The following is a 27,775-nucleotide window of genomic DNA, read 5'->3' as shown; positions in this document are numbered from 1 at the left end:
TTCTCTGTTCCACGTTACAGGACAGAGGGGAAGGAGAGCCTGGCGCCCCGGTGTGGGTGAAGCGGCGCGTGCCGCGCCCGGCCCAGCCGGGATCCAGCCGGGATGGTGCCCGGAGCGCGGCCGGGCCCGGCTCGGCTCCCTGCGCTCCGCTCCGCTCCCGGGCTGGGCGTGCGGCGGGCCCGGGGCGGCTCCCGCGGCTGCGGCCCGCCATAGAGCCGGGCGGGCGCTGCCCCGGGACAGAGCGGGACTGCGGGCGGGGGAGCGGCATGCCGGGCGAGGGCCGGGCCCGATCCCATTCCCGATCCCATTCCCGCTCCCGTTCCTTATCCCGATCCCGTTCCCGCTCCCGTTCCTTATCCCGATCCCGATCCCGTTCCTTATCCCGATCCCATTCCTTATCCCGATCCCGATCCCATTCCCGATCCCGATCCCATTCCCGATCCCGATCCGGTTCCTTATCCCGATCCCATTCCTTATCCCGATCCCGATCCCATTCCTTATCCCGATCCCGATCCCGTTCCTTATCCCGATCCCGTTCCTTATCCCGATCCCATTCCTTATCCCGATCCCGATCCCGATCCCGCCCCCTCTCCCCCGTTCCCGCCCCGTTCCCGCGCGGCGCTCAGGCCCCGCCTCCAGGGGCGTGTCCGGGGGCGGGGCGGGGTCAGTCCGCCGCCGTCCCGGCGTGCCCCGCGCGGCGCTGCCCGGCGGCCGCTGTCGGGGCAAGATGGCGGCGGAGGCGGCGGACTCGTGGGGTGGGTGCGGCGGGGCCGCGGGGCCCGGGGCCGGCGGGGCCCCCCCGCGCCGCTCCCCGCCCTCACCCGCGCTCCTCTCCCCACAGACGCCGACAGCTTCGAGGTGGTGGAGCCGGTGGCGAAGCGGCTGGTGCCGGGGGTGGCCGGGGACCGCTGGGCCGGCGAGGATGAGGAGGACGACGTGAAGGTGCGGCCGGGCGGGCCCCGCCGGGACCCGCGGCGCGGCGGCTGCGGGGCCCGCTGTAGGGGCGGCGGGGCGGGCGGGCCGCTGCCATATGGCGCCCGAGTGCGGGGCCGCGGGCCCGGCCGGGGCGGGGGCTCGGGGCCCCGGCGGGCCGGGCGGGTTTGCGCGGCCCCGGGCCGGGCTCGGGCCTCGGCAGGCGGCGGGGCCGGGCCGGACACCCCGGGGCTCCCGGGCACGGCGGCTCCGCCCGCGCGGCAGCGTTCCCGGGGTCGGTCACGGTGACAAGTGGGAATGCCCGGAGGAGCCGAGCCGCCCTGGCCGCGGCCGGTGCCGCTGCCCCGGGACGTGCCGCGCAGGGAGGGTCAGACAGGCGCCCCGGGAGCGGCATCTCCCGCTCTCTGGGGGATCCACCTGCTGCTCTCCAGCTGCTCCCCAGGCTCTAGGGCGCTGTGCCCCCGCTGTCTGCAGCCTGTCGGGCCCTGCGCTGGGAGCGGGGTGCGCTGGTGTGGCGCCGGGACGGGGTTAATGACGGCTGTGCTGTGTTGGTGCTTCTGCTGCTGACCAGAAGCTTCTGTGCTCTACCAACACGTCTTTTCCACCCGATTTTCCTGCTTCTCCACACGCCGCGAGGCAGGGTCTTGCCGTGTTTCAGCGTGGTGTCTGCACGGCAGTGCGATAAAACATGTGGATGATCATTGCCGGTGCTTGTGCAGGCAGAGCTCCCTCAAAGGCTGTTTGCTGCTGCTCGGCTCCCTTGGCAGGCTGGTGGTGCCACAGAACCCTCCATATTCATATGGACAGTGCTAAGGGGTGCCCGGGAATCACAAGGAACACGGCAGATGGGTTTCAAGGCCAGGCTGGACAGGGCTTGGAGCAGCCTGGGCCAGTGGAAGGTGTCCCTGCCCAGGGCAGAGGGTGGAGCTGGGTGGTCTCTGAGGTCCCTGCGCACCCAAACCATCCCGGGGTTCTGTCAGCGGAATAAGGCAACTACAAAAGACCTTTTTGTTTCCTCCAGCCCTGGGACATTGTAACACTGGGTGAGGACTCAGGGTTGGTTTTGAGGACACTGTTACCAGAATCTCTGAAAAGCGCCAGCAGCTTTGGTGCCGAGTCTTGGGGCTCAGGTGGAGTTCTTCCCATAAACAGTATGGAAAAAGTAGTTCATCTTTTAAAAACCCTGAAGTTACCAAATTTCTGTGATTCTGTGTGTAACTTTCCTTCTTAAATGGAGTAGTAGCCCCAGCCCAGTGTCCCAGGTGTCACATTAGAGCAGCAGGACACGGACAGGTGTGTGCACAGCAGCTCCAGGCACTGGGGATGAGTGTGGGCAGTGTGGAAGTGGCACAGGTGAGTGTGATTGACAGCTCTGTGACTGACACGTGTGTGCAGACACCTGTAGATCAGACATTTGCTTTTCCTCCTTCCTTAGAAAGTGAAGAGCTTTCCTGCTGGACAGAATGTGTCCAGGAGAACTGGACCAGAGTGGTTCTCTTGGAGACACCTGAGGGGTCTCTCTATCTGCTTAATAAAGGAACAAACATTCCCCACATGGAATCCCAGAGTGGTTTGGGTTGGAGGGGACCTTAAATCCCATCCGGTGCCACCCCTGCCATGGCAGGGACACCTTCCACTGTTCCATGCCGTGTCCAGCCTGGCCTTGGGCACTGCCAGGGATCCAGGGGCAGCCCCAGCTGCTCTGGGAGTTCCATCCCAGCCCCTCCCCACCCTGCCAGGGAACAATCCCTTCCCAATACCTCATCCATCCCTGCCCTCTGGCAGTGGGAAGACATTTTACATCTACACGTAGTTTAATGCAGTTGCTTAACTATTTCCAAGGGATTATGGGTTTAGTGCCAGAGCTGCATCTAGAGAGGATCCAGCAAGGAAAGGTGTTTTATTTTGGTTTATTTTCCTTTGGTTTGCTCTTCCTGCCAGACTCCCAAAGGCCCCTGCTTAGGCCCTGGATCCCTCAGTGCGAGGGCCCACATGGGGAAATCCCCACGTGAGGGAGATGACGTGGTCTAAAGTGGCAGCACACAAAATGTTTTCTGGCCATGGCTTTCCTAAGGCATCTCACATTGTGGAGTGTGCTTTGTATCTGCAGATCTGTGTTTTGGAAGGTTTTTTAGTAATGAACTTGCAGTAACTGTTAATTTGGGAAACGTCAACTTCCCAGGTTTAAAATTAGCACCTTTGGTAACAAAACTCCTCTCAGTGTTCCCCAGCACATGTTCCCCAGAAGTCAGGCCTGCTGCCAGGAATTTTCATCTGTTGACTCAGGGCTGGCACAGCCAGAGCAGGGCAGTGCCTGCTCCATCCCAGAGCTCCTCTGGAGCTGGGAGCCAGTGCCCAGTCCCAGCCACAGGGAGGATGTTGCCGGGGCCCTGGGCCCGTGAAGGACACAGAAACAGTGTTGAAATACTGGGCAATTAATGTGTTCTCTGGGAATTACTGTATCACTGCAAGGACACTGCACTGGGGCAGTTGGCTCTTCCTCCGAGAGCTCCCTGGAGTTACCAAACCAGGCCTGGCTGGCAGGACTCTGAATTCCCTGGGTTATAAACCAGGCCTGGCTGGTAGGATGAGGTTGGGGCACGTCTCCTGGCATGGAGTCCTTGCCCACGTGCCCTCTGTGAAGTGTCCCAGACATCCCAGTGCCAGGGATGAATCCCTCATGGCCAGGCTGCCCTTCCTCTGCAGTTTGCATCTGACTCGCAGCCTGGCCGGGCTGGGGCTGAGGCAGCTCCTCAGTGCTGAGTGGAGCTGTTTAAGCAGTGGGTGTAGCAAAGTTAATTAGATGTGAGCTAAAATAATGCTGCTCCAAATTCAAGTCAGCTCCATGGAATGTGGAAGGGAAGCCGAGTCCCCTGCAGGTGCCAATTATCCGGGGTGAGCTGGTGGAAGGACTCGGTGTCTCCTTGCTTGGATCAGCACATCCCGGTGCAGCGTGGGGCTCTGCACCACTGCCTCTGCTGGGGCCTCCCAGAAAATCCCTGCAGCCATGGGAAGCTTTTCCCAGCCCAGGAGAGGGGCCCTGGTGCTGTGGGACAGAACAGCCTGTCCTGGTCTGATGTGGTTTCAGCTGGGCTGGGGGTTTCCAGCAGGGCTGTACTGCACCCACCCTCAGGGATTTTCAGTGTCTCAAAATGCCAGAAATGAGAATAAAGTCCTGTTTGTGTCAGTGGTGTTTGACTGTTTGTGACCTGGCTGTTGTAGTGACTGACACAAGCTGTTTCACCAAAATCTGCCTTTTTCATGGTAAGAACTGGTCCCAACCAGTGTGGACAGCTCCAAAAACCGCTGAGGTACAGCTCCCATGGCTCCCTCACTCTGATACCAGGTAGATCAGTGGGTTTGTGGGCTCTGGAAGAGGTGACAGGTATCTGTAAAAGGATCTTCACTGTTTTGCAGGATAACTGGGATGATGAGGAGGAAGAGGAGGAGGTGAAGGAGACAGAGGTAAAACAAGGTGAGACTTGAAGATAACCCCTGGCTCTGTATCAGCATGGGAACAGACACTGGTTGTGTCTGGGGTGTGTGAGGATCAAACTTGAGCGGGGCTGGGTTTAACAGGAATGTCTTTAACTCTCTGCTCACTCCCAGGAGCTGAGCTTCCAGTGTTTCTGTGGTTGTGTAGGGGAAAAAAAACCCATCAGACTTCTGAGAGCTGTGTTTGTTATTCCACCCTTTACAGAACCGAAAGTTTCAGAAAAAAAGAAAATAGCAGAAAAAATCAAAGAAAAAGAAAAGCTACAAAAGAAGAAGCAAGAGGAGCTTAAAAAAAGGGTAAGTCCTGATTTCTTCTGGGTCACATAAAATTCAGAGGGCGGGTTTGATTTGGTTTTTTGGAGGTTGAGCAAGATCTGAAAAGGTCTTGATTTAGCTGATAAACCAAACTTAGTCTTGTACGTGATCCCATCTGGGCCTGGGAGCTTTAATTCCTGCATAGTTTAACCAGTGATTGGATCAGTGTTACCCCAGTTCCTTTGTGTGCAGCACGTGATGGAACAGGCAGGAGTGGGAGTTTGGTGTCTCTTCCCGTTCCTTGTGAAATGAACAATTAATTGGGACTGCAGGGAGTGGGTTCCAGTTTTCCATGTGCCCTGAGTCGAGGCAGCAGCGGGTGATGCAGTGGCTCTGGAGAAGGCACCATGTCTTTAACGTGCCACCTTCTCTGTGTGCTCTCCCTGCAGTTAGAGGCACCTGAGGAACAGAAGGAGCTCACACCAGAAGAACAGTTGGCAGACAAACTACGGCTAAAGAAATTACAAGAGGAGTCGGACCTGGAGTTGGCAAAGGAAACCTTCGGTGAGTTAAAGCAGCAGGAAATAAATAAACCCCTGGGACCCTGCAAAGCATGAGCAGGGTTTGGCTCTCAGCACGCAGAGTTGTGGCACTGAGAACAAAGAAGTAGCAAAGATGCTGATGCACAGCAGCATTCCTCAAACTGGAAGAGTTTCCTTAATTATGGTGAATGATTCAGCTCATTGCTCAGGGGAGGTTGTCACAGAGCTTGGGGGGTGTGCACAGCTGCAAAGAACCAGCTGAGTTCTGCACTCAGGAGGCTGAGGCAGGAATTGTTTATTTGATGGAAAAGGGGCTTCCTGGTGCAGGTTGTCCAGAGAACAGGAATAGCTGGGTCAAATTACTGAGTTTGACTCAGCTTCAAAAATTGTTGGGCAGAGACTTTGGACAAGTGACAGAGCAAGGGGGAATGGCTTTCCACTGACAAAGGGCAGTGTTAGGTGGGGTATTGGGCAGGAATTGTTCCCTGTGAGGGTGGGGAGGCCCTGGCACAGGGTGCCCAGAGTAGCTGTGGCTGCCCCTGGATCCCTGGAAGTGCCTAACATCAGGTTGGATGGACTTGGAGCAACCTGGGCTAGTGGAAGGTGTCCCTGCCCTGCCAGGGTGGCACTGGATGGGGTCCTAACCCTTCCAACCCACACCATTCAGGGATTCTATGAAATTCCTGAGTTTTGCAGCAAACTTCCTTCCTTCCTGTAAGGCCAGGGATGGGCCCTGGCTGTGGGGGAGCAGAGCTCAGGGAGGTGGGAGCCGGGCCCCCTTTTAGGGCTCACAGCTCATGTTCTGTGTAACAGCCCTGCCTGTCCCTGCAGGTGTAAATAGCACTTGTGGAATAGATGCCATGAACCCCTCTTCAAAAGATGACTTCACGGAATTTGGGAAGCTGCTCAAGGAGAAGATCACACAGTACGAGAAGTCCTTACATTACGCCGGGTTTTTGGAAGCGTTGCTTCGGGACGTCTGTATTTCCTGTAAGTGCAGACAGCCCCAGCTCTGCTGCCAGAGCTGGCTGCAGCTGGAGTGGAAAACGTGCTGTGATAGTGCTCAGAGGGGATTGCTCTGTTAGTTTGTACTAAATGAGGCACTGACCTGATTCCATTCCCACAAACTCCACTAAGGATCCTCTCCTCGTGCAGGAGTGCTCTTTCTGCACGGTGGTTAGAGACAGTTCTCTAAAAAGTGTGAATTTTTATGCTGATCTAAACCCTGCATGTTTTTCTTGAAGCCATTTCTAAAATAATAATAGGAGTAAATTTTCTGAGGCAGATAATTTGAGTACCTCATTTAGAGGGAAACTATTACAAAATCAAGTTCATGTAATTCTGGAACTGCAGATTAACCGTTCTGGAATTCAGCATGTTACTATACAGAGATGAGTAATTTAAACTCCTTTTCCCAGTGCCCTGGTGGCTGGAGCAGTGGCTGGGATGGTTCCCTGTCCTGTACCCAGTTGTCCTTCAGTGAGGGGTAACTCGATCCCAGGAGGAGCAGGGTACATCCATCATCCCAGCTGGCAGCTTCCATCTCAGGGATTCCAGAGCTCCTAACAGGAGGGACTGCCAGCCTCTTGCACCATAAACGTAATCATTTTTTGTTAATCCAGTGCTCCTTTTGTTACATTTTACTGTATTTTACTGTCTCCGTATTTTACTGTTCAAATGTCTCTATAAAACCCTTGTGTTCAGTAACTTTATTTGCAAGTTTTACCTTCTACAAGGCTCAGGCTTCCAAGGAACCAGCTGGAATCTTTGTTGGGATTGTAAGGACCAGAACCACCCACTCTGTGTTCTGCTGATTTAAATCAAGTAATCGCCCATAGTTACACTAATGCTTATTTCTAGTTTTAGAGACTGTGGATGTTACTTAACTGCCTTATAAGAACAAAATTGATAAGGAATCTTTTTTTTTTTTCCTTTTTCTTCCCTGATGCAGTGGAGGTGGATGATTTGAAAAAGATCACAAACACTCTGACAGTATTATGCAGTGAAAAACAAAAGCAAGAGAAGGTAAGGCTGGGGCTGTTCCTCAGGGATCACAGCCCCTGCTTGGGGCTCCCCTGCATTTATTAGTTACTTGTTGAGAGTCCAGGGGAAATAGGATGAAAGGCAAAGGGGGGCAGGGCTGTGGTGCAGGGAGCTGGGGACACCTGGAACTGTCACAGCTTTCCTAGGAAGAGAAAATGTGTGGGGTGGAAACCATCGGCAGGGCCACGCTCAGTGCAGGGGCTGTGGCTGCTCAGTGCCACTGGGCTGAGCCTGGCTGGGGGAATGGCAGAGCTCTGGGTCTGTGCAATAACCACCCTGGTCCTCTTGGCACAGAATAAAGCCAAAAAGAAGAAAAAAGGTGTTGTGCCTGGCGGGGGGCTGAAGGCAACGATGAAAGACGACCTGGCCGACTACGGCGGCTACGACGGCGAGTACGTACAAGACTTTGAAGACTTCATGTGACATTTATCTCCCTTCTGTTGTCTTTCTGTTGCCCATAATCCCTTAAACATGTAGCACAACCTTTCTTCCTCTAAATTCTGCCAAATGCTACAATCAGAATTGCAGTATCTGTGTGCTGGGGGCTGGAGGTGCCGGGTCCGGGCGGAAGCTCCGGGCGGGGGTAGAACGGAAGAGGTCTGTAAATTGCAGTTAAAAACCCAAAATTCTGATAATGGGCACTGCTGCTAATCATAGCAACAGCCACTAAATCGGGAAGGAATTGGAACAAGGTGAAGGATTATAACCAGCACAGCTCCATGACATGGCCTTAACTGTCCCTGCTCCAGGGCCAGGGCTGAGCAAGAGCAGTTTGCAGCAAGGGCAGGGTGTGCACGTAGAGTTCCAGTTGCTTTGTCTTGAGTTAGAGCTTGAGGATTTCAGTATTTTGGGAAGGGAACTGCTAACTTCAGTGTGGAATACTGCACCTGGGAGCCTGTCCCCTGGGACAGCCACTGCTCCAGAGCCTGACACCTGAACAGCACCTGGTGGGGCAGAGCAAGGCAAAACCCACTTGTGTCTCAAGGATGAAGTTTATTTAGTTCCATTCATTTAAATTTCTACTAATGCAGCTGTCTGGGTTGGGTGTTCTTTAACAGTTAATTAAGGGGTTAAGTGTAAAAAGAAAAACCAAGCCACATGAATTCCTTGGGGCTCTCCTGGGTTGTGGTGGGTCTCTCACAACTCGGCCGTTTTCTTTCATTAAAAACCAAACTTGCTTAGCAAACTGCAGCAGTTCCTACAGTTGGGCAAATTGTTATGTTAACAATTACAACATCTGCAATGTTTTATAAAGCAACTAATTTAATAAAAATCACTATTGAGGACTTCACCAGGCTGGCCTTGGAGCAGAGTTCTTTTTGGGGCCTGACAGGAAAAATACCTGAAGAGGGAGAGTTGCAAAGCTGAGCTGTGCCGGGAGTCTGCCCACGGCCTGGGCCTGGAAAGGAATTTATATTTAATAACCGTAAAAATACATTTGCACTTGATTATTTCTTTTACTCCAAGAGAGCAGAATTAGGAATGGGCTGTTTAAGGCTGTACAAGATTTTAGAAATCAGACTGGACTCAAAGAAGACATTATTCTATTGGGTACCTGAAACCTGCAGTGATTCTGCTCATTCCACCCCCTTTGCCTGGACATTCTGCACACCTGTTTCAGCCTCGTTGGATACAATTCCTGGGCTCCTCCCTCCCCCATGCCTCTGATTTAAAGGGCTGCTGGATCCCTGCTTCACCCCCGCACCTGGGCCAGTCAGTGTTTGCTGGTGACTCAAGTAATTTATAAACAAGATTTATTATACAAAACACAATTTTAGGTTAACACAGTCAGCATTTAACTACTTACAACCTTGTGCAGTTTTCTGGAGTGATTTTTACAGAGCAGCAGAGAGCCCTGGGAGCAGCCCATTGATAAAATCAGCGTAAATCAGCAGTGAGCCTGCAGCCTGTGCTCCAGGCTGGGATTCAGCTGGAATTCAGTTGGATAAGAGGTCGTTGAGGCAGCAGCCAGTCTGAGGGTCCTTCAGCAGGGAGTTCACCACATCATAGAACTTGTGGTCGTAGGCCAGCCTGTAGTAGGTGTAGATGTCCTCACAGTGGGTGAGGAACCGCTTCAGGTTCCTCAGGACAGCATCAGCAGGGGCGTGCTGCTGTTTGACCCTGCAACAATCAATTGCACATGGAACTGAGACACAGCACCTCCCCAGGCCCCTGAGACTCTTGCTCTGGGCCTGCTAGAATGACATTTCAACAAGAGGTCGTACTTCGATACCTACACTTGAATCTCCTGGTGGTTTATTTGCTCTGATTCATTTTAAGGATTTGCTCTGCCCAGCCCTGAGCTCCCTCCTTGTCCAGCTCAAGGACAAGGCTGGATCAGAGTGACTTCCATGCTGTGCCAGGAACCAAGCCTACCAACAAATGCTTCCCTGGGAGGGTGGGCAGGCCCTGGCACAGAGTGCCCAGAGCAGCTGTGGCAGTGCCCAAGGCCAGCTTGGCCAGGGCTTGGAGCACCTGGGACATTGGGAGGTGTCCCTGCTATGGCAGGGGTGGCACTGGGTGGGCTTTAACGTCCCTTCTCACCCAAACCACTCTGGAATTCTACCTCAAGTCCCCGTAACAGCTTGGACAGTTTAACCCTTTCCCCCCCTCTCAGGGGCCCTGTGCAGGTAGAGCTGCAGAGCCTCACTCACTTCTTGGCCACCTCCTCGAACAGGCCAGGCCGCAGCGGCCGCTGCTGCCGGAACTCCTCCAGGTACACAAAGTCCCCCCTGGTGATCACCTGCTGGAACAGAACCTCAGCCCAGTCCGGCAGGAACTCGTAGGCCTCGGCCACGATGGCTGCCTGCAGGGAGAGCAGGAACAGGAGGGGGATGGCACAGAACGTTCCACACTGAGAACTGGGGAGCTTCTGTTCGACCCACCCCTTGCTGCTGTTCTTGAGAGCAGCTGTGAAGTACAGGGTAACAAATACAGCAGAGAAATACAGGAACAAAGCACTGTGAACCTTCCTCAGCCCCTGAACAGGGACACCTTCCACCATCCCAGACTGCCCCAAGCCTGATCCAACCTGGCCTTGGGCACTGCCAGGGATCCAGAGGCAGCCACAGCTGCTCTGGGCACCTGTGCCAGGGCCTGCCCACCCTCCCAGGAACAATTCCTTCCCATTATCCCATCCAAACCCCTCAGGAAGCCATTCCCTGTGTCCTGTCCCTCCATCCCACGGGATATAAGGCCTGGGTAGCAGGCACAGGAGGACCCCGAGGGAGCCCAGCTCACCTGGTAGAACCTGGGCAAGGCCAGGATGGCTCCTGGCAGCTCCTGCCTGCCCAGGTTGATGATCCTGGTGCTCTGGCCCGAGCCCAGGAAGTGCAGCTGGAGCGTGATGAGCCGCGTCTGGCGGCGGCAGCGCAGCGCCTGCCGCACACACGAGTCCTGCAACAGAGCGGCCGAGAGCTTCCAGGGGAGCCTGGGAACACCCCTGAGAGAGCTCAGAGCCCTGCAGGGCCTGGGAGCAGGGACAGAGCACTGCAGCTTCACATTCACCACATTCCACTGGCGTTAAACAAAGCTTCGTTCCCATAAATACTTCCACCATAATTACGCTTGGGTTTAAATACCGGAATTGTTCTGTCCTTGCTCATTAAGCTCATGATCCCTGCCCTGACAGTGGGGAACCCACCTGTAACCCAGCATTTGTTAAAGCCTGAGCAGGGGCCAGTACAGCACACTCAGATACAGCCATGGTACTGGTGCCAGGGGCTGCAGAGACACAGATCCCTTCTGCACTGGCCCCTGCACACCCTCCCCAGGGCAGCTCAGTGTGCTCTCCCAGCCCAGCCCACTCCTCACATGCTCCACAAATCATTCCATTCCATTCCATCTCACTTTACCTTGGAGTAACTTTCTGCTGCATCAATGAAGAGAGTCACAGCTTTCAGCAGCAGCTTCTTTAAATTTGGAACATCCTGAAGAGACTCCTCTGAAACAGGAAAAAAGAAGGAATAACCAATTATTTGTAAAGGTGACAAGGTAAGTTGCCAAACTCCCTCCCAGTGCCTAGTCTGTCTCTGGTGGTGTCTCATAAAGCACCAACAAACTAAACCAAAATTTATGTATTAAAAAAGCAGGATGAAACACAGTGCCTGTTCAGTTAATGGACCAAAGCTTTGCTGGAGCCTGGTCGAGTGATTGGAGGCTGGAAAGGAGCCCCAGCCACACATTTGTGGCAGATGCCAGCACTGACCACGGCCAGAGTCACTCAGAAATCCCTTGGCACAGCTCCTGGTGTCGCTGCTCTCACAGCACTGGCTGCCCACGCTGCAGAGCTCACCCCGTGGGTGCCACACTCACAGACAAAGCCAGCACTTCACAGAGCCCCTGCGAAGCCGCTGTGTCACATCCTGTGGGCTGAGGGAAACCTGGCTGCGTCTGTACCCGCTCCATGGGAACGTTACATCAGGAAAGAGCCCTGAACGTCAGACCCTCTGTGCACACCCAGGAGCTGCTCAGGGCAGGAGCCTCCCGCAGGCAGCAGCAGCTCCAGGGCTGTCCCAGGACCCCGGGCCCTCCCCTGCCCGTCTGTCCCCGCTCACCCCAGGGCCGGCACTCGATGAGTTTGAGCTGGGTGCAGGCGGCAGCCTCGTGGTTCTGGCCGATCTCCCTGCACATGCTGAAGCACAGCGCGATCATGTTGTGCTTCTCGCTGTCGCCGGGCCGGCAGCGCTTGGTGTAGTCCAGCAGTGCCGCCTTCAGCGTCCCGCTCTGGGCACAGAGGGCACCCTGAGCACGGCCCTGCACCACCCTGTCCCCAAAGGGCACCACTGCACCTAAAACCCAAGAGCAGCCCCACACCCACGCTCAGCTGGGCGTGAAAATCCAGCACCCGTGTGCTTCTTTGCATGCCAGTGTCAGTATGTGACATTTCCTTATGGCTTACTTAAAACAAAGCTATGAGTATCTGTGATTTTTAAAACCCCCAGGAAACTTTAAATAAAAGCAAAGCAGGATGTTAAAACTCTGACAATGCCAAGTTTAAGTATCAATGCTGCTCTTGTTGTAGCCCGGAAGTAATTAGGAAATAATGGTTCAACTAAAATAAGAATAAACCCCAGCATTAATTTATTTCTATGAAACCTGACTCTCTATTCAGGAAGTAAATTTTACTCAGGAAATAAAATGCTCAGACAATTTCAGCCTGTGCAAACTGGGTGTAAATTCCTGATGCAGCCACACAATTCCCTGCACGTTTGTCCCTCACGTACCGGGTCCAGCTTCTTCCTCATGAGCACCTCGAAGTAGTGTTTCTGGTGCAGCAGCTCGAAGATGTAGGTCATCTCATTGTACCTGCCAATGCCCGTCAGCAGGCGCACCTGGGGACACCAGGGCACCTCAGCAGCTCCCGGGGAGTGCACAATCCCCTCCCAGGGCAGCCCTGGCTGCATGTGTGGCCCTGGAGCCACGGGGTACTCCTAAACCAACCCAAACTGCAGCTGTGAGCTCAAAGGGCATCGTTTTATCCCATAAAAACAGGCTGTGAAGCTTTCAGCACTGACACCATTCCACTGGGCACGTCCCAGGCTCCAGGAGATCCTTCGAGGCAGCAATTAAAGATGCCCAGTGCCACAGAGCAGCACGTTGGCCCAGCAGCTGAATCCCCACTGGGCAGGCACAGCCAGGACAGGCACAGCCCCAGGGACACTCACCACCAGCCCGTACTCCTCCCTGGGAGCCAGGTGCTCCTCGGTGAGCAGCCGAGCTGCCTGCAGCACTCGTGTGATCCCTTCCATGTGACACGTCAGGCTGAAGAGGCTGTGGGCCAGGATCAGCAGCTCTGTAACTGAGGAGCAGAAGAGTTCTGGTACTTCAGTTACAGGGCTGAGGAAGTGAATTGTTGCCTCTCTCCAGAAAACAGAACACACACAAGCACAGAAGCTGCAGCCTCCCCCAGCTAAGGCTGACAAATGTGTAACACATCACCACTGCCTGCCTGCCAGCCCTGCCTGGGAAAAGGAAGGGCACGAGTTCTGCATTTGGGTTTGAAACATTCCGTTTTAACTGTGATAAATAAGAACAAAGTCACAATGCCCCACGACAGTTCAGGTCACTCCCTGGCTGCATTTCCCACCTCTTGCTTAGCACAAAAATCAGAATTTTGTTTGGCAAATAAACCCTTAAGCAACATCCTTATCTACTGTGCACATCCTCAGCCCTACTAACTGAATATCAAATTTGAGATCAGCAGCAGAGCCTCCCCTTTGAGCTGTGAGTTTAAGCCAACGATGCCACGTTAGTTACACACAGGTTACACCAGACAGGATTTGCCATTTACTCACTGCACGACAGCTCCCCACGGGGGACAGAGGAGATTTTATCCAGCAACTTCATCCCAACCAAGGTGTGATCCTGGCACAGCTTGGCAAGCTGCAGGAGCTCCTGGCTCTCCACTGCAGGGTTCCAAGCCTGCTTCTGCCCTGCGGCCAGAGAGAGAATTCTGTCACCACTGCTGATTGTGCAGGAGAGAACTCCCATTATTTATTATCATTAATTAACAAACCCCAAACAAACCAATCTGGTATCATCCAGACTGACTGAGGACTTGGGACTACAACCCTACAGACACTTTGGGTGTCATTGCTTAAATGTAACAATTAGAAAATACTTTTTTGCCAGTTCAACCCAACAAAATCCTAGTGGTCAACCATACAGCTGCCCCCCATTTCCCAAAGGAAAAAAGAAAGGGGAAAACCTTTTGTCAGGTTTTACACAGGGAAATGCACGTGATACTCCCAAGTCAGATGATGTGGGGCAACAAGGTTAAAAATAATTTTAAAAAAATATTAAATTTATGTCCACAAAAATTCAGCCTTAACTACTACAACACCACACTGGACACAGGAATAATTACAAATGAACATTTGTACAGAACTTTACATAAGGCAGACAATGCTCACAGAGCAGAGCTGAGCCCTCAGTGACTGAGTGCAGGGGCTGCTCTGGGACACACAAATCCCCCCCGAGACCAAACCTGGCCTGTTCCCTTTTCCCTGTGCACAGACCAAACCCCAGCACGGCCCAGGTGTGCCCCCACCTTTCCCCTGTGCCCACCTTTCCCCTGTGCCCACCTTTTCCCTGGGCCGAGGCCAGCAGCTCGTGGGTGATCTGCTGTGCCAGCAGAGGTGCCACGGTGGCAGGGGGCAGCCCCTGGCAGGTGATGAAGGCCTGGGCCCTGCGGCCCCGCTCCGGCCCCCGCCGCGCCAGGATGGCCCCGAGCACCTCCGGCCCAAAACCTCCCGAAGGAGCAGCTCAGGTCCTGGGGGCACAAAACCCATCAGGGCATCCCCACCCACAGCACCTCCCCAAAGGAGCAGCTCAGGTCCTGGGGGCACAAAACCCATCAGGGCATCCCCACCCACAGCACCTCCCCGAAGGAGCAGCACCAAAACCCATCAGAGCATCCTCAACCCATGGCACCTCCCCGAAGGAGCAGCTCAGGTCCTGGGGGAGCACCCAAAACCCATCAGGGCTTTCCCACCCACAGCACCTCCCCTTAACCCCAGGTGATGCCTCAAGCATTCCTATTTTCCACATTCTGTACTGCATTGGTGTGTAACTGAACTTCATATAGAGTGTTAGCGGTTCTCCTCACAGCTCAGATAGACAAAACAATCTTTTTCCAGCCCCAGAACCAAGGACAGCATTGAATCTTCAGGCCCATGAAGTGCAAGCAACAGGGAATTGAGGAGAGCAGTCTGGGAGGGTGGGACTGCATAACCTGAGCTGCAATTGGATCAGCTGTGCTCAAGCTCAGCACCTCATGCCCGGGAAGCCTCTGGCCATTTCCCACACAAAGGGCTGCAATTCCACCCTCTGCAGCACCTGCCAGGACCTTCACTCCCCCCACCCTGCCCTCCCCAGCCCCAGCAGGGCTGGCCCCAGGCCCTGGGCTTACCTTGGAGAGCTCGTAGAGGCACAGGACCTGCCTGCAGTAACCCCTGCCATGGACACATTCCTCTGCCAGGGCCTTCAGTGCTGCCACCACAGCATCATCCCCACAGCCCAGAGGGGTCCAGTCCTCCAGGCTGGATGCTGGAAACAAAAAAATCATCAATTCCCATCTCACAAAGGCAGACAACTCCCCTACACCTGGGCAAGGCTCCCAAAACCTGCAGCAATTCTGTAACTCTTCCTCAGACCTTAAAAACTGAGCTCTTGGCATCTGTTTTTTAAATCTTACATTTGTTTCAGGATACAAACAATGTAACAGAACACAAATATCCTTGACAATATCTCAAATATAAAATTTCTAAGCATAAGGTTAAGTAGGGGTTCTGCAGCCATCCTGATGGGTTAGGATTCATTTATGCTCCTCTGTGTCTATTCAGCTTTACACATCAGTATTAGAAAGGGATGTTCAGCTGAAACTTGCTCACTCAGACTTCACAGACATGCAGAGAACTTTACAGATAAACATTCTCAGCCTTAGCCTTGCTACTAAACAAGAAACACCAAACCCTTCATAATGCACAAAGGAGTCAGAAAAATGTATTAACTAAGGTATTTCCTTGATTCAGCAACAGAAATAAAATTAGAGGAGGGTTTTTCTAAAAGCAGGAAGAGGGATAAAGCGCAGTGCTGCTTTACTGGGCCAGAACTGAGAGCCGTGACAAATGAAGGGTTCAGGATGGATGGAAGTTGTACACAGAACACCCTGCCAGGAGCACACAGGGACACGCGCATGGCAAGGCCACAGACTGCCTTCAGAAGAGCATTTATGCAGCAGGGAGAGAAGGCAGGAGGAGCGGGGTTTCTGCCGAGCTGTGGGGAGGGGAGAGCAGACAGGGGTCAGGAGCACTCACTGCCGGGCTCTGCGCTGGCCTGGGCCGTCAGCAGGGTCTGCACCTCGGCCTGCAGCTGCTCCAGCCCGGCCTCGCCCAGGGCCAGGGCTCTGCAGTGCAGCACCAGGGCCACGTCCCTGTGCCACAGCTGGAAGTAGTGGCACACGCGGGCGGCCTCGTGCACGCTGCCCCGCTCCAGCAGGGCCCCCAGCAGCGTGCCCAGCGCCGCCCCGCCCCCGCGCCCCCAGCGCCGCCCCGCCGCCAGCGCCGGAGCGCCCGCAGCCCGCGGGGCTCGGCCGCGTCCAGGGCCGCCAGCCTGGCCAAGGAGAACCGCTCGGCCAGCCTGCCGGAGCACAGCGCCCCGGGGCACGGCGCCGAGCCCTCGGGCAGCAGCGCCCGCTCCGCCACGCGGCACTGCCAGATCTGCTTCTCCACCTCCTGCAGCTCCTGCACGGCCACGCCGCGCTCCTTGGCCAGCCAGTGCCCAGCCAGGGTGAGCAGCAGCTGCCTCTCCACCGTGCTGGTTGCCTTCTCCTGCCCCGAGGGGGCCCACACGTCGTCAGCCTGGCGCAGGAAGAACCCCGCTGCGGTGCGGCTGCAGATGGAATGTCTGCTGAAGGTGTCGTTGCACTTCTGCCAGAACTCTGCTCTGGTCTCGCTCTGGTGCCACTGGCCAGCGTCTCTTAAATGATGCAGATCTCTCAGAACCTGTAAAATCCACAGAGCTTTATCACAATTGTCTTTCCAAGAAAGAAAACTCCAATTCACACAGGATGGGCAGCACTGAAACACTGGATTTACGGAAGTGTCCCACCATGCAATAAGTCACAGAACTGATTTGAGTTGGAAGGGGCCTTAAAGATTATCTCCTTACACCCCCTGATGGACAAACCCATCTATTTCTCTCCCCAAATAAAGCTGATTGCATACAAATAAAACCAGAAGAGAATGAGGACAGCTGTCCTGTATCCTGCAGCTCAGCACTTACAGCCTGTGTGTTGCGTGCACTGGCATTTAAAATAAATAATTACTTAACAAAAGAATGAATGTTTCAGGAAGGCTGAGAAGTTGCATCCTCCATCCTGGCAGCAGCAGGAAGAGGTGACTGTCACCACGTGCACTGTACCTCGTGTGTGACCACGCTGTCCACGGGCAGCTCAGCCAGGGCTGCCACCTGCCGAGCCAGGCTGAACATTCCCTTCTCCTGCAGCTGCTCCACAATGGAGCTGCACTGCCCCTGGAAGGCCTCCAGGCTGCAGGAGGTCAGGATGGAGCGGCTGATGGAGATGGAGGAGTCCCTCAGGGCCTCACTGAGGGCACAGAGCCTCTTCAGGTGGGGGCCTGGGAAAGGGAAGCAAGAGCTCAGCAAGGCTGGGGCTGAAGGCCAGGGGAGGCTGGGGCTCCCTCAGGAGCCAGCCCTGCAGGGGCTGGGGTTCCTGCTGTCCTCACCATCCAGCAGGAGGGTCTCTGCTGCAGCCAGGAGCTGCAGGAGCTTGCCCAGCTCGTAGTCAGTGTGGCACTGCTGCAGCATCAGCTCCAGGAGGAACAGCGCCTGCGAGCGCAGCCACGGCAGCGGCACGGCGGGGGCTGCTCCCCCCGCGGCCCCCAGCTGGGGAAACAAGGCCTTCAGGATCAGGGGAGCCTTTCCCGGCCCTCTGGGAGGGAATGGAAGGGGCAGCAGCTGTGCCCCTCCTCAGGGAACAGCTGAGGAGCTGCCAGCCCCGAGCTGTGCTGAGCTGAGCTGGGCATTGCACTGCAGGTGAGCAGCAGGTGCTGCTCGGAGCCAGGGGGAGGTGGGAGAGCTGAGCAGGGCCAGCGAGGCCAGGCAGAATTAATTGTTACACAAACAGCCCTGGCACTGCTGGGGAAGGGAACTGAGCTGCCTGAGCCCAGGGTCCAGGAAGGAAAACCATGAATGACAGGGAATAGTCAGTTAGCAGGAAACCAGAAACTGGGATGGAAAGAAAAGATTTGTTAAAGCATCTGCATTGAGAGACAGAGTGTTTTCACACACCCAGCTGCCCAATCCCAGCAATGACATTTAGAGAAAATTGATGTCCTTACGTTTGTGAGGCTTTCCTGAAATTTGTCCAGTTTGGTTTTAGCTTCATTGTACTTCTTACAGTCCATGCACAGCTCATACATCTCCAGGATGTGCAGCAAAGGGGAATCCTTTAAGACACAAAAGCAGATGATAATAAATTCCCAAAAGTACCTCAATAAATAAATCCTACTATTAAAAATCATCTATTATTTCATTCACTAAATGTAGAATTTGTCTCCCTCACCAGCAGAACAACGAAGTTTTAATTTATTAAAATTGCATGCAAGGTTGATGTAGGAACTAAGAATCTGTGATACTTGGAAGAACTTCCACTTTGACTGGGAATTTCAGTGGATAGCCAGGTTATCCTTGGCACAAAGCAAGACAGAGGGGGATTTACAGGCCCAGAAGGGTAAGACACATCAAATACACCCTGAAACCACATCCCCTCACCTTTAAAAAGAGCTGGAAGCCATTCAGAAGTGTTTTACTCTTCTGCTTCCTCAGAAAGACTTTCCAGATGACAGCAAGGTCCTGCAGGTCCCACTGGGGACCCTCTGGCCAGCCCTGGGTGTGGGCAGTGGCCTCAGCCCGGGTGGCATCATCCACAGAAGTGATGATCCACACACAGAGGCAGGAGATGAGGTTGGCACCCTGGAAATGCCAAAAGGAAGGGTTCACACCTCCCCTCCTGGTGGAAGGGGGCACACTGGGCACAAGCATCCCAGAAATACAAAAGTAGCTGTGATGGCAGTGCAGAGAGCCCCGGGGCAGAGCCTGGCACAGCCAGCTGTGCCACCACCCATCCCCACGGGCCCAGCAGGGCACACTCACGGGGCAGCAGAGCCTGGCACAGCCAGCTGTGCCACCACCCATCCCCACAGGCCCAGCAGGCACACTCACGGGGCAGCAGAGCCCTGGGGCACAGCCAGCTGTGCCACCACCCATCCCCACAGGACAAGGATAGCACACTCACGGGGCAGCAGAGCCCTGGGGCACAGCCAGCTGTGCCACCACCCATCCCCACAGGACAAGGATAGCACACTCACGGGGCAGCAGAGCCCTGGGGCACAGCCAGCTGTGCCACCACCCATCCCCACAGGACAAGGATAGCACACTCACGGGGCAGCAGAGCCCTGGGGCACAGCCAGCTGTGCCACCACCCATCCCCACAGGACAAGGATAGCACACTCACGGGGCAGCAGAGCCCTGGGGCACAGCCAGCTGTGCCACCACCCATCCCCACGGGCCCAGCAGCACACTCACGGGGCAGCAGAGCCCTGGGGCACAGCCTGGCACAGCCCTGGGGCACAGCCAGCTGTGCCACCACCCATCCCCACGGGCCCAGCAGGGCACACTCACGGGGCAGCAGGCCGCCAGCACGCTGAGGATGGGCGCCTGTGCCCGGAGCCCTTCAGCCAGCAGGAAGGCGCAGGGGCTGGGCTGCCCCTGGCACTGCAGCAGCGTCTGGAACAGGCTCCCTGCACGGGCCCTGCCAGCAGCACCTGCCTCAGCTCCCAGCAGCCCGCCCAGGGCCAGCTGCAGGTGATCCTGGACCGCGGCAGGGAAATCCTGCAGCAGGGGAATGACCTGCGGGGAAAACAGCACCGGCACCGCGTGAGGGCAGCCGGGACAGGGCAGCAGGGAAGCACGGAACACACAAAGACAAAACACCCTCCAAACTCAGTTTCTAGAACAGCTTTGGAGACCCAGAGAGGAAAAGGGGTTCTGTAGGTGGGAATTACTCTAATGAAAGCTCATCCTTTTCCACAAAGCTCAAATGTCTCCGAGGGAGCCTCAGTTCTGCTCTCTCTTGCAGTGCAGCAACAGAGCTGAAAAGGGTCTGCTCAGGTGCTTTTGTGGAGTTATAGATTCTCCAAAACAACAAGCAGATCCAAGCTAAAATCCTGGCCTGCTAAGCACCATCTTACCTGGAATTTCCCACTTAGCTTCCTCACATGACTTCTCCCAATTGTTTTATTAAAGTGTTTTATTCCTTTTTAAATCACATTCAAAATTAAACTTGGAAAATTTGGATTCTCAAAAGCTTAAGCATCTTTACAAAAAAATCAATTTGAGTTTTGAAAGGAAAGATGAGTGGCTTTATTATAACTTACACTGAACATCTGGCAACTCTCCAATTAACAAAAAGCAGTAACTACTTGAGTTTAAATTAAATTTACAAGGGGAGCGCTACCACAGTCCCAGGGTATGGAGATCCCGAGAGAACCAAAACCCAGAACTGGTGAGGCTCCTGCTGTCTCCACACTGGGACATCCCCTTGCTCCAAGACCCAGCTGAGTGCACAGGGAGCTCACCTGGGCCGGCGGGTGGCCGTGGAGCTGGGTCTGGATCAGGAACTGCAGCCACTCGTTGGCTCTGGCACATTCCCTCAGGAAGGACGTGCTCAGCTCCAGGCTGTGCAGCCTGCAGAACTGCATGACCAAGGCCCACTGCCTCCTGCAGCCGCTGGATGTCCTGCACACAATTCAGAGCTGCAGTGTTTGCAGCAGAGGCTCGGGTCTGCAGTGACCCTGGGCTGCCTGCACTCAGCACCAGGGCATGCCAGGGCTCACTGCAGCTGTCCTGAGCTGCCCTCCCTGGTGTTATGTGACACACAGATAGCAGAAGGCAGTGCTCAGCCCCCTCTTCCCAGGTGAGCCCTCAAGCAGGCTGCTCTCACCTCTTTATGCCTTGCTGCTCAATGGCATCCCAGAAAGCCTCTTCCAAGGAGCTCAGAACTGCTGCTGCTGCTGCCTTGTCACCACCAGCCAACTTTGTTAACTTCTCCACTGGTTAAAAGAACACATTCCTGAGGGGCTACTGGGATCAGAGCCAGGGCAGCATTTTCAGGAGTAGCTCCCTAGCTGGGAAAGCAGACACCTGTGGCCCTGGTGTCAGAAATTCAACTTTCTGGAGTTATTTCTAGGAGAAATTTAATTTCCCTACAGCTTTGAACACCTGATCTCCCTGCAGGTATATGATAGGAAGGAGAAAGGAGATTGGATGGACTTTGTTTAACTCCCTGTGATATTATTACAGCTGAACCTCACTAGTATCAGTGTCAGGCAGCTGCTGGACAGTGCCTGTTAGATCCTGATACAGCCTGTATCAGTCCTCCTGCCTTATTTGGCACTACAGGATCAAAATGCACCTTTCAAAATGAGTAGAGAAACAGGAACGAAAGAACAAGAAAGTTCTTTAGTGCACTGCTGAGCCCCCAGGCCGCGCTTTGCACCCCTCCCTCCCTTCCCAAGACACCCAGAGCACCCATGCAAGGCAGGCAAGGGCAGCCTCACCCAGGCAGTCCCTGCTGGGGCTGTGGCTGGAGATGAGGCTGGCAGCCCTGAGGGCCACCCGCAGCCGCAGGCTGTCCTGCCCCAGCAGCTCCAGGAAGCACACGCAGGCTGCAGCCACCGAGGGGACACCGAAGGAGCTCAGAGCCAGCAGCTGGGCCTCCCGAGCTGCCTGCTGGATCCTGCAAGGAGCACACACAGCTGGCACCACTGCACCCCCTGCACGAGTGCAGTCAGCCTCCCTTCCCCAGAGAACCCCCAAACTCCCTCCCCAGGCAGACATGCACCCGAGGGGTTGGCTGAACTCCGAGCCATCAGCACCAAAGGTAACTGTGAGCCAGAAGTTTCATATTTGTAAAAAATGTGGGGATGACAATGAAGGCTCACACGTGATAAGCAGAGTTTGCAATTCAATACCTTTATCAAAAACGAGAGGTAGTGGAATTGGTGCTATAATGAACAGAACACCCCCTCAGCAGCTGAGAGAGGCAGAAAGAGCCTTTGCAGATTTTGCAGCCCACTGCAGCACCAGGAACCTGAGTCTGACCTGCAGATGGTGCTAAGAGAAAAATGTACCCAAAGGGTTTTCCCACAGCAGTCACTGAAATAATCCTGCATCCCCGACTGTCTGTTAAACCCTGACTTCTCTCCACATTAATGTGTGTTTCCCTTTTCGCCCCAGTTTTACCTGCTTACACAAGAGAAACCGATCTGTGTGGAAATGACGGAGAGAAACAAACAGTGACTAATACACAAACCAGACAGAAACAAAGTGATTTGCTCTAATTCCCACACTAAACAGCAAATTTCATGTATTCAAGCAAGATGTGTCACTTGACTGCATCTTTCTGAACACCTGATTTTGAAGCTTCAGGCAGGACATTTAATTCCATCAACCTCCAGTGCATTTTTTGCCTTAGTAGTTAAACTAAAGAAGTATCACCACTAGGAAATGTCACAGAAAAGGGGCATCATGCTCCTACAAAGTCAACCAGAGGCTCCACTTCCTAAAAGAAGAGCCCACGCATGTTTGACCTGACTGGAGTATTTTCCTCGCTTCCCTTGTGCAGATTCACTGAGGTAACTGCACACCAAGCTCACCTCCTTGCAGTGCCATCTGATCTCCAACCCTTAGGACACCCCAGCCCATGCCCCTGGAGCACCGAGTGCTGTGGGAGGAGGCAGTGGCTCCCTGCTGAGGACACTCACAGCTGCCGGCGGGCTCTGCTCCCGGCCAGCTGCTGGCCCAGGAAGGTGCCGAAGGCGAAGGCGGGCCGGCCGTGCCGCAGGTAGAACAGGAAATGCAGCCTCTCCTGCACGGCGTGCCTGCTCACCAGCGCGGCGCTGGAGAAGTGGGGCAGCTGGCTCCAGGCATCTGCAACAAGCGAGCAGCACTGTCAGGGACACCCTGAGCGCACAGCAGCAGCAGGCTCAGCTGCAGAACCTCAGGGGAGAGCCAAATGTGCTCCTCGGGCTCTAGGTCACATCAAAAACCACTCTGAAATCCCACTCCCCACTGGGAAAGCACACCTCTATCACCTCAGCTTGTTTAGAAAAGAAAACAATCTTATATTTAGATAATTTTCTATATTTAGCTCTTCACAGTTTTGCCTGTGAAGAGCTTAACACAAAAATCTAGAATTCTAGTTCAAAACAGAATTTCAGTAAATTACACTATTTTTCTTGTGAAAGAAATGGCCTTTTGAGTAAATTTATCTGCCAAATAATTCCCCTGGAACATAATTTATTTTAGGTGCTCAGGCTAGGAAAGCATGTAGACCTTGGCAAGGGACATACCTGACACAGCTAGAGTGTTTGTTGACTGCCAGCCAAACAATTTCGTGGGATCAAAGGGCATTAATGACTGAAAGATCAGAAACAAAATAAATTGAGGCAGCTTAAGAATTTCACATCACTGTTCTGTAACTCTCAATTTCTAATTCTCTTACCATTGCAAACATGTTAAAATTGAAATATTGTTAATTTCTGCACTATTACACACCTTGCCCACTGAACACTGTGAGAACATCCCTCTGACATTCCAGCACTGCAAACTCACAGGGTGTAGAGACCACTTGAAAAAGCAGCTCAGGATGAAGCTCTGAACTTCAGCCCCACATCCAGGATCCCAAAGAAACAACCCCTGGCCCCCATGCTCAGCTTAGGTGCAAACAAACCCCTGTGTCCTGGAGCCCTGCCAAAAGCACTCTGTGTACCTGCAGAAGGTGGTAGAGAGAGATGTCAGGAGGCAAAATCCCATGAGCAGTGCAGGAGGGAAAGAGAGCAGCCTTGAGCTTGGGGTAAGGGGTCAAGGCCATCTTCAGGAGCTGTGGATCAACTTTCTTTAGAGGTTTTTCTGTATCTTCGTTCTGAAGGACCTACATTGCAAGCAAGCAAAATTAATTAGGAGGAAACTGCATTCAGTAACAACAAAACAATTTTGGGGCGTCCCAGTCTACCCCACGAGAATTTGACAGCACAGAAAGTATCATCTTTTTTCCTGTAAAATGCTTTGAAGTTGTATCAGACCCATGCTCCCAGCACCTGATGCTGCAGTGACTGTGCTGAGGACCAAGACACTCTGGTCATCCCCTCTGCTCCAGCAGTTTTCTATCAAAGGGGGCACTTCTCTGTCACAGCCATGATAAGAGCAGCAGGACAGGGGCTCAGGGGGGTCAGGCAGTACCTGGTCAATGCCCCCAGGCCCATAGACTGTGGTGGCCAGGGCCAGCAGGGTCCTGCCCTCCAGCAGGATGCTGCTCACGCCCCCCTGGCTGCTGGGAATCAGCATCTGAGCGTTGGCCAGACTGGCCTGGAAAATCATCTTGGGATCTTAAAAGGAAAAAAAAGTGACATTTAATTCCATGTAAAACCAGTATTAAACTATCAATCACACGTTACAGCTGTCCTCTGACTGTGAAAAATGCTGAACTTTCTACTTTTCATTGTCCATACTGGTGTCCCTCACTTTGCCTACAAACACAGAGAAGATAAGCTAAGCTTCACCAAGCTTTGCCTACACAGACAGGCTGGGCTTGAGCCCCAGTTTAGCACTGAGTGGTTCAATTCCTTATCCTACACTGACCATGCTTTCTAAAAAAGCTTCACCTGGGATAAGTTTTGTCTTTTGCTGATGTGTGACTTTGCAGAAGATGAAATATTTTAAAAGTGCAATGAGTTAGGGGCACAAACTCTACTGGTTTTCAGAAAAGCAAACACACAATCCAAGGGCAGAGAAATCAAAATGCACCACAGGGACCAGAGGAAGGTTTCATTTTAATGGGATGTGTGTTTCCTCATGAATTCTCCTTCTGCTCAAGCTGTTGGCAATGTAACTGAGCTGGAGGAAAGGACGATCACACACAGAGTGATCCTCACTCCTGTGCACTCTCCAGGCCTTTAAGCACAGTTCCAGCAGGAACTACAATCCAGATTTCAGAGGTGAGGAGGTGATGGACAGGGGGTTTGCAGCAGAGCAGAGGTTCAATCCAGCTGTGCCAAGCCCTGGGTAGGGCAGGAACATCAGCCCCCTGTGGAGCAATTCCTACCTCGGGGATTGCTGGCAACCCCTCGGCACTGCACCAGGAACTCAAACCAGGGATGTGCCTCCTGCAGCTCCTTGTTACCCAGGACAGGGCAGTTTGAAGGGGTTAAACTGCAAATAAATGAGCAGCACAGTGAAAATACAGCCTTGGTAACCACAGCATTAAAGACTGGAGCATCTCATGGATGATAATACCAAATACAAGTGCTTAGACAAACAACCAGAAAATTGTGTACTGGCTTTTTTTCCTGGTCCACTTCTACATTTTTGGTAATTCCAGTGCTGGAGCAATTGCCAAGTATCCATTTTAATTGCCAAGTATCCATTAAGTGGGAAGCATTCATATAGCTCCAATACCTACTACTGGTAGCACCTTCAAACCCCAGCTAACCCTAGATTAGGTGGAAATCAGCGATTTCCTTATCTGTGAACACATCAGGAGTCAACTCACACTTGTGCTCAAGAGAGTTTCTGAATTCTGTAAATTCTGAGTTTCTGAAGAGCAACTTGTCTTGGCTCATTTAGGATTGTACTGCTTACAGCATTACACTAATTACAGCTGTCATTGTTTCCTTTCATGACTGACACACAAATTAATATTAAGACAATCTGAATAAAGCTTCAAAACACAGCTTAAAATCTCCCACACTGCCCCAGAGTTTCTGGTAAATGACACTGCCAGGGCTGAGGAAAACTCTCCCCACCAACTGCTCAAATTGTGTTTCCTTCTTTAAATCTGGGCTCCCTCACAGGGTTTGAGGGATGGGAAGCACTCCTACCTGTAATAGTCCAGGTAAGTGTACAGCAGGTACTGCAGGCTGTGCTGCAGGCAGTGCAGGACAAACTGAGCATGGAAGTCCAGGCCACTGGCAGTGCTGTATTTTGGAACAGGGTGAGGATTCTGCAGGACTCCCCCCAGGCACGACAACCTCTGGAGCAGCAGCTCAAAATCTTCCAGCTCAGAACGGACAAAAATTCCCTTTCTGTCAGAAAAAGGCACAGACACTGATGACACAGCTCTCTTTGACAAGCTCTGATGGGTGTTCCCAGCTCACAATTAGAGCAGACCTTTCCCTCCCAGGGATTAATTCCCTGCTGAGGCAAACACAGAGTGCCAGGATCCACCTGCCTGCGCCCCAACAACACCGTGGATACTGCAGGGCACTGCCCAGAGCGAGGTGTGAGCAGGGAAATGCTCACCATTCCCTCCCTGGCATTAAAGTGGGCAGCAGGAATATAACCCCTGAAACATTCAAGGGCTGAGGGACGAGTGCTCCTGCTCTCCTGGCTCTTACTGTTGGCAAATAACTGAAAGTAGGAGACTAAAGTCACATTTATCAATGGATTTGTGCTGTTTCCAAAAAGAGCAGTATAAAAACGAATATGTACCAAGGATTTTATGACTGATTTTGGTTTCACACAGGAAGCAGAGAGAGTGTGAAGCCCTGGGGGCCCTACCTGGCCAGCTTGTTGAGGATGTCCTGTCTCATGTAGGGGCTGCACAGAGTGCTGCTGTCCACGATGTCGGGGCTCAGGGGGGGCCAGGCAGCTCTGCCACACGGAGCCTGGCTGGGCCCTGACTCCTCAAGCCAGGAACAAATCCTCAGCCAGTCATGCTGGGCTGTCAGGTGCATCCAGAGCACCTCAGGACTGCAGGTCTTGAGTTCTGCGTTTCAAAAAGGCAAATGGATGAAACCAGCACACACAAACACTCCTGAGGGAAATACTGGTGTTTTCTTACACAGAACTGTGCAATGGTTTGGGCTGGGACCTTAAAGAGCATCCAGCTCCTTGGGCAGGGACACCTCCCACTGTCCCAGTGGCTCCAAGCCCTGTCCAGCCTGGCCTGGGACATGCCAGGGATGCAGGGGCAGCCCCAGCTGCTCTGGGCACCTGTGCCAGGGCCTCATCCCCTCCCAGCCAGGAATTCCTTCCCACTATCCCATCCAGCCCTGCCCTCTGGCAGTGGAACCCATTCCCTGTGTCCTGTCCCTCCAGGTACCAATTTTTAATGAACAGTTGCCACAAGATCAAGGGTATTATTCCAGGTTTTATCCTGGAATTATCCTCACGTTGGCAGAGCAGGAAGCAGTTTCCCAGGGCAGGGGGTGGGACAGGACATGGCAGAAGGTGGCACTCACATGAGGCAAGTCCCTTCCAGCTAATTCCAAACCCCTGTCCACAGGAGGAGCCCAGACCCAGGATGGAACGGGGTGAGCCCACCAGGAGGGAACGGGGTGACCCCCCCCAGGGTGGAACGGGGTGAGCCCCACCAGGATAGAACAGGGTGAGCCCACCAGGATAGAACAGGGTGAGCCCCCCAGGATAGAACAGGGTGAGCCCCACCAGGATGGAACAGGGTGAGCCCCACCAGGATGGAACAGGGTGAGCCCCACCAGGATAGAACAGGGTGAGCCCCACCAGGATAGAACAGGGTGAGCCCACCAGGGTGGAACGGGGTGAGCCCCCCAGGATGGAACAGGGTGAGCCCCACCAGGATGGAACAGGGTGAGCCCACCAGGATGGAACGGGGTGAGCCCACCAGGATAGAACAGGGTGAGCCCCCCAGGATGGAACAGGGTGAGCCCCCCAGGATAGAACAGGGTGAGCCCCCCAGGATGGAACAGGGTGAGCCCCCCAGGATGGAACAGGGTGAGCCCCACCAGGATGGAACGGGGTGAGCCCCCCCAGGATGGAACAGGGTGAGCCCCCCAGGATGGAACAGGGTGAGCCCCACCAGGGTGGAACGGGGTGAGCCCCACCAGGATGGAACGGGGTGAGCCCCCCCAGGATGGAACAGGGTGAGCCCCCCCAGGGTGGAACGG

General features: G+C 53.9%; 2 protein-coding genes across 2 annotated transcripts in view; one reads left to right on the top strand and one right to left on the bottom strand.

The window, feature by feature from the left end:
* Positions 1–702: 702 nt before the first annotated feature.
* Positions 703–8,559, top strand: EIF3J (eukaryotic translation initiation factor 3 subunit J). The gene is made up of 8 exons (XM_030955094.1): positions 703–755; positions 842–942; positions 4,351–4,408; positions 4,634–4,725; positions 5,133–5,247; positions 6,057–6,215; positions 7,177–7,250; positions 7,563–8,559. The coding sequence occupies exons 1-8, from the start codon at positions 728–730 to the stop codon at positions 7,689–7,691; spliced, it is 756 nt and encodes a 251-aa protein (XP_030810954.1). The 5' UTR covers positions 703–727; the 3' UTR covers positions 7,692–8,559.
* SPG11 (SPG11 vesicle trafficking associated, spatacsin) overlaps positions 8,552–27,775 on the bottom strand; it is a 29,606-nt gene continuing 10,382 nt past the window's right edge. Inside the window, 29 exon segments of the mRNA XM_030955484.1 lie at positions 8,552–9,389; positions 9,923–10,074; positions 10,509–10,664; positions 11,123–11,211; positions 11,825–11,993; positions 12,494–12,601; positions 12,935–13,068; positions 13,565–13,702; positions 14,354–14,504; positions 14,641–14,666; positions 14,720–14,726; positions 15,181–15,317; positions 16,088–16,333; positions 16,336–16,774; positions 17,193–17,407; positions 17,516–17,675; positions 18,131–18,238; positions 18,564–18,764; positions 19,473–19,700; positions 20,429–20,588; positions 20,794–20,902; positions 21,410–21,588; positions 22,616–22,781; positions 23,204–23,270; positions 23,623–23,784; positions 24,093–24,238; positions 24,955–25,061; positions 25,730–25,933; positions 26,409–26,616. Of these exon segments, the coding sequence (XP_030811344.1) occupies positions 9,206–9,389; positions 9,923–10,074; positions 10,509–10,664; positions 11,123–11,211; positions 11,825–11,993; positions 12,494–12,601; positions 12,935–13,068; positions 13,565–13,702; positions 14,354–14,504; positions 14,641–14,666; positions 14,720–14,726; positions 15,181–15,317; positions 16,088–16,333; positions 16,336–16,774; positions 17,193–17,407; positions 17,516–17,675; positions 18,131–18,238; positions 18,564–18,764; positions 19,473–19,700; positions 20,429–20,588; positions 20,794–20,902; positions 21,410–21,588; positions 22,616–22,781; positions 23,204–23,270; positions 23,623–23,784; positions 24,093–24,238; positions 24,955–25,061; positions 25,730–25,933; positions 26,409–26,616 (4,556 nt within the window). The 3' untranslated portion in view covers positions 8,552–9,205.

This window comes from Camarhynchus parvulus, chromosome 10, assembly GCF_901933205.1.
Source record: "Camarhynchus parvulus chromosome 10, STF_HiC, whole genome shotgun sequence".
NCBI lineage: Eukaryota > Metazoa > Chordata > Aves > Passeriformes > Thraupidae > Camarhynchus > Camarhynchus parvulus.
This window is presented reverse-complemented; position numbering and strand designations above follow the sequence as displayed.